The sequence below is a fragment of the Prunus mume genome, linkage group LG3 (assembly GCF_029339155.1).
Source record: "Prunus mume cultivar Tortuosa linkage group LG3, ASM2933915v1, whole genome shotgun sequence".
Classification (NCBI taxonomy): Eukaryota; Viridiplantae; Streptophyta; class Magnoliopsida; order Rosales; family Rosaceae; genus Prunus; species Prunus mume.
This window is the reverse complement of record NC_142700.1, coordinates 4311474-4324597: the sequence shown is the minus strand read 5'-3', so window position 1 is coordinate 4324597 and position 13124 is coordinate 4311474. Positions and strand designations below refer to the sequence as shown.

The 13124-nt window shown below is 47.2% G+C and overlaps 1 protein-coding gene across 1 annotated transcript; it reads left to right on the top strand.

Moving 5' to 3' along the window:
* The first annotated feature begins 7586 nt into the window (after positions 1-7586).
* On the top strand, positions 7587-7988 carry LOC148918468 (uncharacterized). The gene has a single exon (XM_089048128.1). It carries the CDS (start codon positions 7587-7589, stop codon positions 7986-7988), a length of 402 nt encoding a protein of 133 aa, XP_088904254.1.
* Positions 7989-13124: the final 5136 nt, after the last annotated feature.

Genomic DNA, 13124 nt, shown 5'->3' with positions numbered 1-13124 from the left:
AAAGCAAAGCAAAAAAAAAACGTGGAGATCTGGAAAAAAGAACATAAAAGGAAGGAGAGGAGGGGGGACGAAGGAGAGAGGGGGAGAGGGAACCAGAGAAGAAAGAAAGGGGGAGAAGAGGGAGAAAAAGCAAAAAAAACAGAAAAAAAGAACCAAAAAGAGGGAGGAGAAGGGGGGAAGGGAGTAAAGGAGGAAAAAGGAGGCAAGAAGGGGAGGGGAGAAGGGTCGGTAACCACTTCCCCCCCTGGTGGCGCTAGAAGAGAAGGGGGCTAGGGTTGGGAGCTTTTTTTGCTTTGTAAAATGTTTATTTTCGATGTCGTTGAGCGGTTAATATTGCCTCAAATGCAAATGGGACTACTTTAATTGTCAATTGCACTACTAGAATGCAAATTACCCTACATGTTTGTCAATTGCATTGACAAATCACATATTATATTTACAATTAATTGTGCACCGATAATGGCAATTGCTCGACTGGAATGCAAATAGTACTATTTTCTTTGTCAATTGCACAACTGGAATGCAAATGGCACTACATGTTTGTCAATTGCATTGACAAATCACATATTGTATTTACTTTCTTAAAATTGAAAAGACTGCCAATAACATGACAATATGCAAACACTAATCTCAAAATACAACTTTATGGTACAATGCCCATTCACAATGCTAATGGGATGATTGTTTCAATTGGCACATAAACTATGATATAACAGTCAAATTTACTTTAAAAACTTATTCTCAATGGTACTATATCCTCATCAAAGCCAACATAAACTTCATTCATGTAATTGAAAGTATTGTTCAATACATTTACTCTACAGAACCAATAATTATAAATCTAAAATCTTAAGTCATTATGTATATTTAAAAATAAAAAAATTCAATCTCCAAATACAATGAAAATATTACAAATTCAAGTAGCCAAATAAATAGACTCCAAAATAATATATTAGTCTTGTACTTGGCCTAATTCTTTACCCACCTGAAAAACAATCACGAAACTATCAATAAAATGAATGGAAACATAAAGCAATATGCTAATATGAAAAAAATTACAAATTCATCATTGTAAACAAAAAAAGAACAAACCTACAACATAATTAACTTGAATAGAAAGCAATATGCCAGTTTGGGGTAGAGATTTGTTCTTTTCTTTTTCCTTTTTGGATTTTATAACGATCATCAATATTCTTATATAGGCTTTGAATATCAAACGAAAAAGTGCAACGAAAAAGTGCAACGAAAGCAGCCAAGAGCTGGGACCAGCTTCAACCATATCTCCAATGCCATACGATCTAAGAGAGGATGTTAGTGACAAACTAGAGGAGTAATGAAGAAGAGCTGAGAAGATTTTTTTATTATTATTATTTTTTTTAAATCAGAAGAGCTGAGAAGATAGTAAAGACATAAAATGAGTGTCTTGAAGTACTGCTCTATCAGACTTTTTTGAAGCAATGTTGCATCAGATTTTCAGGCACACAATTTACACAGAGTTTTCTTAAGCAAGTAGCCTAAAAGAAAAAAAATAAACAAAGGAAAAAGAAAAGAAAAGAAAAGAAAAGGCGAGTGTTATACTACTTCCAGATCTTATATTCTTTATTGAAGATCAGCATATGCAAAATTCTATGGTGAACATTGCATTGCCATCAAAAAAATTAATATAGCATAAGACTACATCTATCTAGAACAGGGCAAACTTTGTGGCAGGTAATTGCATATTTTTTATTTCATCCAATTGCCATACAGCAGCCAGGTAGTGCATATGTGAAATCCAATTGCGCAAACTTTAAATGCAATTGGATTAACGAAACATCCAATTGCCAGACAGTATACAGGTAATTGCATATGCGAAATACAATTGCGCAAAATTGAAATGCAATTGGATATATACCTTGTGAGATAAATGGTCAGTGACATTGACATGTAGCACGGGATCATATGAGTTGTGGTTCTTGTGTATATATCGCCTCACGCCAAACAAAGAGTGATCCACAGGGGTTTTGTGGTATGGTGTGGAACTTTCCTCTCGCTCAGTGGTTACAATAGAACAGTTGTTTTTTTCCCTTTGCCGCCTTGTTTGGCGTCACCTGAGTAGTTACAACTTGCCTTCCCAGCGTTTCTGGAAAGTTGACTTCTTGGTCAAGGGCTTCTTCCCCATACTTCACAAGTGAAAGGCCTGAGAAAAATACAAAACTAATAAAGAAAAAATAATAAGAATCATCCCAAAAACTATAGAAATAGAACTCAATATAAATCAAATTTGACATGACAGAGTATGCAAAATCTTATAGGTCATAGTTGCAAAATCCCTTTTTATATATAACATAAGACCTTTGACAAACGTGTGTGCTTTCAGTGAATGAGTTTCAGCATTAAAGTGCAGCCAAATTTCTGCAATATGCACTAAGAGGAGAGGGCCAAGATCCATGCCCCTTGTAAAATAACACAACTTCACAAGGAAAAACTAAATTCACAAGGAACAGTTTACTTGCATCAACACAGTCAGATCCTATTTTGCTTCCAAGTTAAATGAAATATGACAGTTTACTTGTATCAACACAAGATCAGATGGTTTGCTTGCTCGAATTGAATATTTGAACCAATGAAATATCCGGCCTGCATTGGTTCGCTTTAGGAATCGAATCATTAGCCTAACCAAACAAAACCAATGCAACCAATGACTGAGACTGAAAGAAATCTGTAATTTTTTCACCAATACATGAATGAATATTATTTATCCATAATTGTTTCTCTCTTGAATCCTATATTGGCAAATATATGGTGCTTTCATGTTCAACTATAACAATAAAAGCTTTAGCCAAGTTGACTCTGTTGCATTCTATGCTTAAGATTTTGCACAAAGAAGGTAACAGAGTCCTAATATTTTCACAGATGACCAAGCTACTAGATATCCTTGAGGATTATTTGGCCATAGAATTAGAACTAGGGCCACAAGGCCATATATATTCTTGGGGGAAAAAAAAGATAACTTGGTCTTGTCTGGTGCATAAGACTTTATATTTCAACTTCATTTATGAATAAATATGATCTTTCATCAACTGTAAGAGGCTTAACTGCCACTATGCATAGCCATTAGAAACCAAAAGAGGCAGCTCTTTCATCAAAAGAAAATCCGTATTGAACATCACAATGCTATTTCTAGAAATAACAGGACTATAATCGATAAGAATACAACTTGTTTATACCAAAATGAACAGCCAATGAACATCGGACACGTGGACCAAACTAGAGCTATGGGAGCCTTCGGCACCTAGCTTCGGTATCATAGCTACCGATCGCTCCATTAGGGCAACCTCACCCCCTGGGACACGTGGCAGTCCCATAATTGATGTCCACAGTCCCACATCGAAACTCTAAACAAATTGCACACCTCTCGAGGCTTATAAAAGAGGACAACTATCCCAGCTTGGAGGTAATCAATCAGAACTTACGGCATACTGCCTAGTGATCTGTAGTTCAAACTTATTAACTCCGTACTTACTTAAGCATCGAAGAGCCTTCAGCCGGTACCACACCGGTGCCCTAGGTCTTATCGAGCGTTTGTTATCTTGCAGATCGAACGCCCTACCGAGGCCCAGAGCATACCGAAGGCCCAACATCTCTAAGTTGCGCGGGAAAGCGCCGAACCATTTTTCTGCGTCAATAGTTTGACGCCGTCTGTGGGAATTCCGATAATAATTAACCTACAATTCCTAAATAACATATGGGAACCACTTCGGGACCATCGTTCTTACCCGAGGACGGACTACCGTACGGAATGCCAAGCGGGCAAGCCCGCTGCACCTAGCACTCCTTCGGTAACCCTCCGTAATTCGGACTACAAGCGGAGCTCTTGGCTCAAATGATTTCCCTTCGGAAGGAAATGGCCAAGCTCCAAAAACATAACAACCTCTTCACATCCAAAGTAGACGAAACTCAGCAGCTGCTTAATCAGCAGGAAACGCAGAATATTCAATCTACATAACCTTCCCAAAGTCTGCAGAGTACCGGTCGGAAGAAGAGAGGGAAGAAGGGGCAAAGGCAACGCTGCGCCTTCCAAACAGGTAGTCCCACCTCTCGACCAGCCCCATATACCAAAGAAAGTCTATGCCGATCGCCGCCGGCTCAACGACATGGATGCCGAACGGCGAGGTCCCCGGCCAGATCAACGACGCTACGGACTCACGAATGAGGGTCATTGGAGACAAATCGCCCCTCCGAAAAGTCCGGGTTTGGGTTCGAGGCAGAATCGACGACGAGTATGCCCCCTCCAAGGGTACCGAGTCACACTACGTTTGAAAACTCCCACGGAGTTTTCAAAGGCAAGAGAACCGAGTCCGAGGAGAACCTCCAAGACTATATTTCGAGGAGATCCTGCCGAGACCCCGCAATCCATCTGCTCTTCCAGAGAATCCAAGATGAAGGATGACCGGACAGGAAACTCGGCCAGTCCCTTTACCGAGCGCATCAAGAATTCCAGGACGGGAAGTACATTGCGAATACTATTTTACACCGGCGTGGAAGACCCTTAACACACCTTCACTCCTTTCAATCGGCAGTAGGATGCAAAGGCCTCGGCGATGAGGACAATGCCTGCTATTCTCATCCTCCCTCACGGAGCTGCTCAATCGGTTCTACCGTCTTGAACCAGAACGGTAGACTCGTTCGACGAGCTAAAGCAGATTTTTCTAAATCATTTCATGATCCAGACGGATCGTCAGACTCTGCCGACAACCCGCATACGGTTTGGCGAGAGAAAGACGAACCCCTACGGAATATGCCGCACGCTTCAATCATGAGTACTCTAGGTGCCTGGAGACGGACGATAGGGCAGCCTACGGCGCCTTCAAGAGTGGCCTTCGGACCTCTCACTTTCGGTACCTAGTACACGCAAAGAATCGGCGCGACTTATGATGAGTGATGAAGCAAGCGGCGGTCCACGCTAAGGTGAATACTTCAACCCAAGCCCGGACCTACGGCTCGGCAGGAGGAATCGGTAACGAAAAGCTATCCCAGCGGATCGACGATTCATCGGCCGGCCACAAGCGGAAGGCTGATCATGATCATCGCGGGTAACTCCAAGAAGGGGCGTGGGAAGTACGGTCGCAACGACCACCGAGTGCCGCGAATCACGACCGCGCTTAGGAAGTCTTCACCCGCTAAACACGACATATGAGGCCGTCTTGATGAACGAGCATGACCAAATCCCGAAACCAAACCACCGAAAGTCCAATCGGCAGGGATAATCGGGATACCGCAAGTTCTCGGTACCACCAAAAAACAGCCACAACACCGGCTGCATTAGTCCGAGAAAGATCGTTGAACGGCTAATTCGGGAGGGAAAGCCGGACCAATACATCGCCAAAGTCAGCAGCGCCGCCCAAACGCCAACCGGCAGATCAACATGATCAAGACGATCAACGGAGGCCCCACTCTGGCGGGACCTCTAACCGGTCAATAAAATAATATGTGCGTGCCGCTCACTACCCCCAAGTCTTCGGCATAGAAGACGATCGATGCCACAAGGTCCCGAAGGTAGGGTGGGAACCCATCACATTCTGTGAAGAAGAAGAAGAAGGAGAAGGGATCATTTACCCCCACGATGACCCAATGATCATTCGGGCCGAGATCGCCGACTACGATGTAGGTCGGTCGATTGACACCGGAGCTCTGTGAACGTGATTTTTGCCGATGCATTCAAAGGACGGGAATTGCCGACAGATGGTCAATCGGCAAATAACGCCTCTCTCGCTTTTCGGGGATCCGGTCCACCACGGCAATATCGCTTGTCCATCGCCTTGGCGTCGCCCAGAAAACAATGACCTACGACCAATTCCTCATCGTCATTGACCCGACGGCATACAACGTCCATCATAGGACGAACGACACTCACAAGAGTCAAAGCCTACTTATCCCCACATGTTATCGATGAAGCTTCCTACCCGCAACGGTACAGCGCCATCCAGGGTGACCACGAACGTGCTATGCCACCGCTCTTAAATCAGGTAGCTTGCAAGCCGCCAATAGAAGCCATGTCCGTGTAGGGACTACCCAACGGTAGCGGGCCTATCGACGACCCAAGAGAGGAAATGCCTATACCAGAGCTCACCTGCCGAAGAGCTCGAAATGGTGATCCTGAACGAGGATTTTCCCGATCGGTGGTAAAAATCGGCACCAACCTCGATCCCGACCTACGGAGGCGGTTCATCGATTTCTTACGGCAACAGCGGAGGTCTTCGCCGGTCTTACGACGATATGCCCGGCATATCACCCGACGCGTCATCGACCACAAGCTCGATATCTCCTCGCCCATAAACCAATCGGACAAAGCGTCGTTCAGTACAATGCCGAACGGTACGAGGCTATGCGCATCGGTTGACAAGCTCAAAGCCATCGGCTTTATCAGAAAGCTACGTACTCGCCCGCTTGCCAACTCAATCATGGTTCGGAAGGCCAAGGGAGGATGGCAAATGTGTTAGGACTATACCGACCTGAATAAGGCATGTCCGGCGACAGCTTTCCCTGCGGAGAATCGACCAACTCGTAGACGCAATCGCCGGACACGAGCTTCACTTCATGGACGCCTACCGGTACAACCAGATCTTCATGGACCCCGCCGATAGCGAGCATACGTCATTCATCACCGACCGCGGGTTGTATCGTTATAATGTCATGCCTTTCGTCCCCAAGAACGCTGGGCAACGTATCAACGGCTCGTCAACAATTTTTGCTAAGCACATTTCCGGCATTATGGAAGTATATGTCGACGACATGTTGGTGAAAAGCCGAACGGCAGGGGGTCATCTGGAAAACTGGCCCTCATGTTCGGTATACTAAAGGACTACCAGATGAGGTTGAACCCAACAAAGTGCGCCTTCGGTGTATCTTCCGATAAATTTCTCGGATTCATGATCAGCCAAAGAGGAATCGAGGCCAATCCCGAGAAAATCAAAGCCATAATCGACATGAAAACGCCAAAGACACAGAAGGACATTCAAAGCCTTACGGACGTGTCGCTGCGACGCGCTTCATCTCCAAGGCTACCGATAAGTGCGTACCGTTCTTCAAAGCCTTGAAAGGGGGCAAACATCATATCGCATGGACTCCCAAATGCGACCAGGCATTTCAAGACTTGAAGGACTACATGAGCAGGGCATCGTTGGTGTCAAAACCGCTTCCCGGGAAGTTCTCCTCCTCTACCTTTCGGTATCAAGCATTGCCGTTAGCTCGGTTTTGGTACGGAGGCCGGAGAAGGTAGAACTACCAATTTTATGTCGCAAGGCTCTTCAAAGCGCGAGCTTACCGCCCTTGGAGCAGCTTGGCCCTTGCCGGTTGTCTCGGCGGAAGGCTCCGCCCATACTTCGAGCATACGAGATCACGGTTCTAACTAATCACCCCTCAGTACTTCAAAAGCTAGAAACTTCCGGCAGTTGGTCAAATGGGCGATCGAGCTCGGAGAGTTTGACATACAGTTCAAACTAAGGCTTGCAGAGAAAGGTCAAGCCGTCACCGACTTCATCTCCGAGCTCACACCCGCACCGTTGGAAGCACCCTCTCCGAACGCATTACTGTAACCAGGAAACATGGATGCCGATCGCTTTGACCCTTCGGTACCTCTATGGATCCTGCACGTTGACGGCTCGGCAAACCAACAAGGATGCGGAGCCGGTTTGGTGTTAACTACCCCAGACGGGTGCAAAGTCGAATATGCCCTCCGATTCAACTTCCGAACCTCTAACAACAAGGTGGAGTATAAGGCCCTCTTGGTCGGCCTACGGCTAGCCAAGAGCATGAGCGCCAAACAAATCAGCATTCATAGTGACTCCCAGCTCATAGTGAATCAAATAACGGTGGACTTCGCAGCAAAGGATGCCGCCATGTCCGCCTACTTATCGGCAGCCCACGAACTCCTACAAAAGTTCCAGGCTTACGAGATTTGGCGATGCCCAGGTCGAAAACAGCCACGCCGATGCACTCGCGTTTAGCTTCGCCAATCAACGATAAGATCGGAAGAAAGGTGCCGGTGGAAATATTATCCCACCCAAGCACGAAAACAGCAGTGGTGTGTACCGTCCGGTTCGAGGACACGTGGATGTCTCCAATTTACGCATTCTCTGACGATCGGAACCTTGCCCACCGGTAAGTCCTAAGCTCGAAGCTCCGTTATCGATCGGCAAGATATACAATCATCGACGATGTTGCACAAGCGAGGCTACACCACGCCATATCCGAAATACCTCACTAAGGAGCAGGGGACTACGTCATTCGGAAGTCCACGGGGGTCTGCGGTGACCATTCGTGGTCCCGATCACGCTGGCCGACCCTACACCAAGACACGAACGTCCTAGTCAAGAAGTGTGACAAATGCCAACAGTTCGGTAGTGTCCCCACATCCCTGCGGAGCCCTCTCACCGATCGTAAGCCCATGGCCCTTTGCCCAGTGGGGATGGACTTGATTGGCCCGATGCCTCAAGGAAAGGGCCAGGTCAAATATGTTATTGTTGCCGTAGATTACTTCACCAAGTGGGTAGAGGCCGAACCTTTGGCTACGATAACGGCAGCCAAAATGGAAGATTTCATCTGGACGAACATTTGCTGCCGATTCGGAATCTCCTACGTAATTATCACCGATAACGGCAGGCAATTTGATTCGGAAACCTTTAGGCAATTCTGCACTCGCCTTAAGATCAACTGTTCTTCGCTTTGCCAACTTACCCCCAATCGAACGGTCAGGTCGAAGCGATGAACAAAATTGTCAAGAAGCTATTGAAACGGCAGCTTGACAACGCCAAGGAGCTGGCCGGAGAAGATTCTAGAGGCGTTATGGGCCATCCGGACATCCTACCGAGCGGCAACCGGGAAACACTGTTCTCCATGAATTTTGGCTCGTGGCGAGTCCCAGTGGAAATCGGCGCCTCCTACCGAACGGAAGCTTTCGCACCAAAGGCGAATGAGAAGGCGCCGCCTTGAGCCTCAACCTAATCGAAGAACGCCGAGCACAAGCCAACCTTGAGCGTAACGGCTTACAAGCAGGCGTCTCTGGTACTATGACTCTAGGATCAGATCCCGCTCTTTCCGAGTCGGAGATTGGGTCATGCGAAAACTCTCTCGGCAACAAAGGACCCTGGGAAGAAACCCTCGGACCTTCCCGGGAAGGACCTTACGAGATCATCGACATCCAGCGATCGGGGACTTACCGACTCAGGGACTCCAACGGAAAGACCATCGGTTATCCTTAGAAAACATTGTTGAAGCCTTCGGCTTATTTCTTGCTCACAGCCTACGGTAGTGTAGTGTTCCTTAGCCTACGGCAGGTTTTCAATTGTAAAACGAACTCCAAATGTATCTTTGCCTTCGGCAACTATTAATGAAAAGGCTTTTGGCGCTTATACTCGCAACCTTCGGTGTGTTCATTTTTTCAAAAAAAAGATGAGGTAGAGACCATCGGTCGTAGCGTACTACATTCTAAAATCCTTTTATTGCCTTCAGCAATTGAGGTACCACGGTATCCTTTCCTACCGACAGATGTTTAACTTGTCTTTTATTGAACTTGTTAAAAGACTTTAAGATCACCTTATTTAGCCATTGGCACTTGAAAGGTTAATTTCAGAATCACTATTACTTACCCTCGGAAGTAAAGTGTTAAGCCCTAAGTTGCTTACCGACTCAGGGTTCACTTAAAATTTGAACTTATACTAGCCTATGGCAGTTAAGCCAATCATTCGCCTTCGGCGATTACGATGATTAGTTTTGAACCTCGGAAGTTAGCTTGCACTAGCCTACGGCAGTTAAGTCAATCATGCCGAAAGTAAAGCTACTTGATTAATCATGAAAATTAAAGTGCTTGAATTAAAGGATGCCCTTGGCATCAAAGTGTTCAGAACATATTGTCTCATGACAAATTACATTTAATAAAAACTTAAACAAAGCTCAAGCGGCAGTCTCCTTCTCGGCATCAGGGGCAATGGGCTCTTCCAGGACGTCCTCCGCTTCGTAATCTTCTATCATCTCCAAGAGCGCAACCAGCTTTAGTTGAAAATGAGAAGAAGCTTTTGGAGAAGATTATCATTGCAGAGCGTACGAAGCTTTCGTCAGCAGCGGCCTCCTCGGCCGGTAGCAACCTCATCGCCTCGACGCTCCCCCTCGGCATCGACAGGAGTCTCTTCTGTGGCATCCTCCTCCTCGTACTCTCGATCATTTCTTAAGTTATGCCTTCAGGAAGAGGGGGAGGATCGGCAATGAAGTTGAGGTTGAGCTTTTTCCCAAGGTTGTACCGCTTGAAACGGTAGAGCAGATCCGACATCTCCAAGCCCACTTCCTTATCAAGCAAGGTAGAAAACTCAGAGATCGACGGTACCCCAGACGCCTCCTAGATGGCAGCCTCGATCTCCGAAGCCCTGACTTGCTCAGACTCCTTAAAGGCCACATGGATCGCCTCCTTCGACTCCAGAGCCTCATTTGCCGCTAGCTGCACCGACTCCAGGGCTGCCGACATCTCACCGAGCTTGGCTTGATAAACTTTAATCTGCCGTTCAGCGGCCTGCATGTCCTTCGCCAAGTTCGCCTGAGCTTGGATGGCCTTGCCAGCCTCGGCAACCTTAGCCCTACCGTCTTCATAAGCCTTCTTCACCTTTTCAGCGGCATTAATGGCTCGCTTGACGCACAGCCACATGTCCATTGAAGCCTGAAGAGTAAAGGAAAATGTCAGACAAGGATGGAAACAGACAGTAGGAAAAGCTAAGAATGGTTAAGTACTTACCGAAGCTTGAAGACGGAAGGCGCGGCCAGCTCCTCCCGAAGGAGCTTCTTCGACAGTTCCTCGATCTCGGACAGCTCCATTTGTGAACCGAGGATCATATGGTTCACAAACTGGACCGTCTTTGAAGGACAGGCCAAAGCTAGCATTTTTCAGCTTGCTGTTTGCTTTGGTCTAGTAGCTTTCTTCCTTTGCTTTTGAATAAACCTTTCTCCTTCCGAATGCGGCGAAGCGAGCTAGGTTGCCGGGAGAAATCCTCTTCCCTTAGTTTATGCTAATCGATTGAGTAGTCATGGGAGTCGCATTAAAGCCCCTCAAGGCAGGCTAGCTCAGACACGATTCCCTTCCTTTAATGTCCTGCTCCAGTAGTTGCCTATTCATAAGCAGTGCTAAGATAATCCCCTCCATTTTGAGTGTTTTTTTAAGCATCTCTTTCTTTCTCATTGAGGTATAGTTTGTATAGTATTGTCTTCGGGAGGCGATCGTCGTCCCAACAAAAGATGGCCCAAGCGTGCTCGGCTGTCCGCCGCGCTGCAGAGGAGGTACCCTCGGCAGGCATACCTCGGCCGAGACTGACCAGCTACTTCGCATGCGCCGATTCAGCGTTCATCTACCGACGACGCTCGTTGAGGGTTAGGTCATCCGGTCAACCCTCCCAAGACGCTGGTGTCGTTCCGGGCTGCCACCCTTCTTTCTTCCCCTGCATGCCGAGCATGAGGCGCCGCTTGGAGGACTCGTTCATCCTCTTTGCCTCGGCAGTCCGTCTCTCTTCGGTCACTACAAAGTAAAGATCGGTCAGATTTCCCATTATGGCTTTAAATGTGTCGAAATGAGCAAGTACACTTACTCTCGGCATGGTGGACAAGATGAGCTTTGATGAGATTGGTGGTAAAGAGAAACTTCGAGTATATTCTCTCCTCGGCAGGGACCTTCACCTTACCCTCTCGATCTGCGGATCTCCGCTGTGTAGCGCTCGCTTCAATTTACTGCACAAGGGAAACGGAATTAACATTTCTGAAGGACGACACAATCTAGGAGGCCCACCGAACGGTACGATGGCCTACCGGCAATTTGTAGTGGGAATGCGGAAACGGACGGGATGTCCCGAGGGCGACTCCCAATCACCGGAGAGAAGTACCACTGCTTTCCTCCACATTTTTTGAGAGGTCGGCACGACGGCGACAAAATGGCCACGCCGATAGCCTTCCCGCACTGGCTCGAACCCAACCCCGTGGTCGGCAGACTTCGACTGTAACGCTGCATGATGGGAGAACTGCTCGACGAAGGCTTTCCCTTGCCGATCCATGTCGAAGGTCAGTAACCACGCTCATTAGCGCTACCCGAAGTTGGGGTTGAACTGGCTCGAGCATAGCCTATCTGCGCTAGGATTCTCGAACGGCGGGCTGCAGAGGAGCCTCACTCCTTGCGAAATACGTCCATGAAAAAGACGACCGCCGTTCTTGACTACTTAGAGATTCGGTAGGGTTTGGGATCCTCATCCCTACCGAATCTGGTATATATGAAATATTCGCACGGAACTTGCAATCTCCCTTTCGGTAATCCTTTGCCGAAGGGATGGTTCGACACTGACTCTCCACGGCCGGAAGTAGAGGCCTCGATTGGCGACTAGCGCTTGCCTCCCCGGGGCTTGACTAACGTGGCGACCGTCGCTGTAAACAATAGCCATACGAGCAGTCATCAACCCTTTCCGATGAGGTGTGTAGGAACGGAGCTGGGCTCTTCACCGAGTATCTCAACATCGGTATCACTTCTGTCCCCGGCATCGGGCCCTACCGCTTCACCATTAGAGTCAAAGAGACCGTCTGATGACTCATCATCGAACGCATTGGGCTCACGCTCGGAGAACGACTTGCTATCAAACATCTACAAAAATAGGGAAAAAGGAAACTAAGGCTCATGCCAGATGCTATCCTACCGTCCCTACATTCCTACCTATGGCGACTAGACTACCGAATGGAACCCTATGGCCAGTCTAGTTCAAACCAAGAAAGGACGTAACTCTTAAGATAAATAGGAGAGTAAGTTGAAGTTACCGAACGGCACCTTAAATCAAATTCTGGATAAGAAACACGAACTGCGGTCCAGATCGTCTTGACGGAAATCGCTTTTCTTGCCGCTCGCAACGCCGAAATTGCTCGTTACCGTTAGCCCTTGTCGAAAATCGCTTCAATGCCGGAAGCTCGTTAGAAATCGCCTCAACAGAGCTCTCGCTTCTCACGAAATGCGAAGTGATTTTGCCTCCGAGTCATCTATATTTATAGGAGAGGAGTGGCAACGGTATACCTCGAAAACCAAACGGCGCAATGCGCCGCGCACCATCATTACTCTCACCACGTGTCTCTCA

Bases quoted from the DNA above. Each gene is read 5' to 3' on its own strand.
- LOC148918468 (XM_089048128.1), top strand. From the start codon at position 7,587: ATGGATGCCGATCGCTTTGACCCTTCGGTACCTCTATGGATCCTGCAC.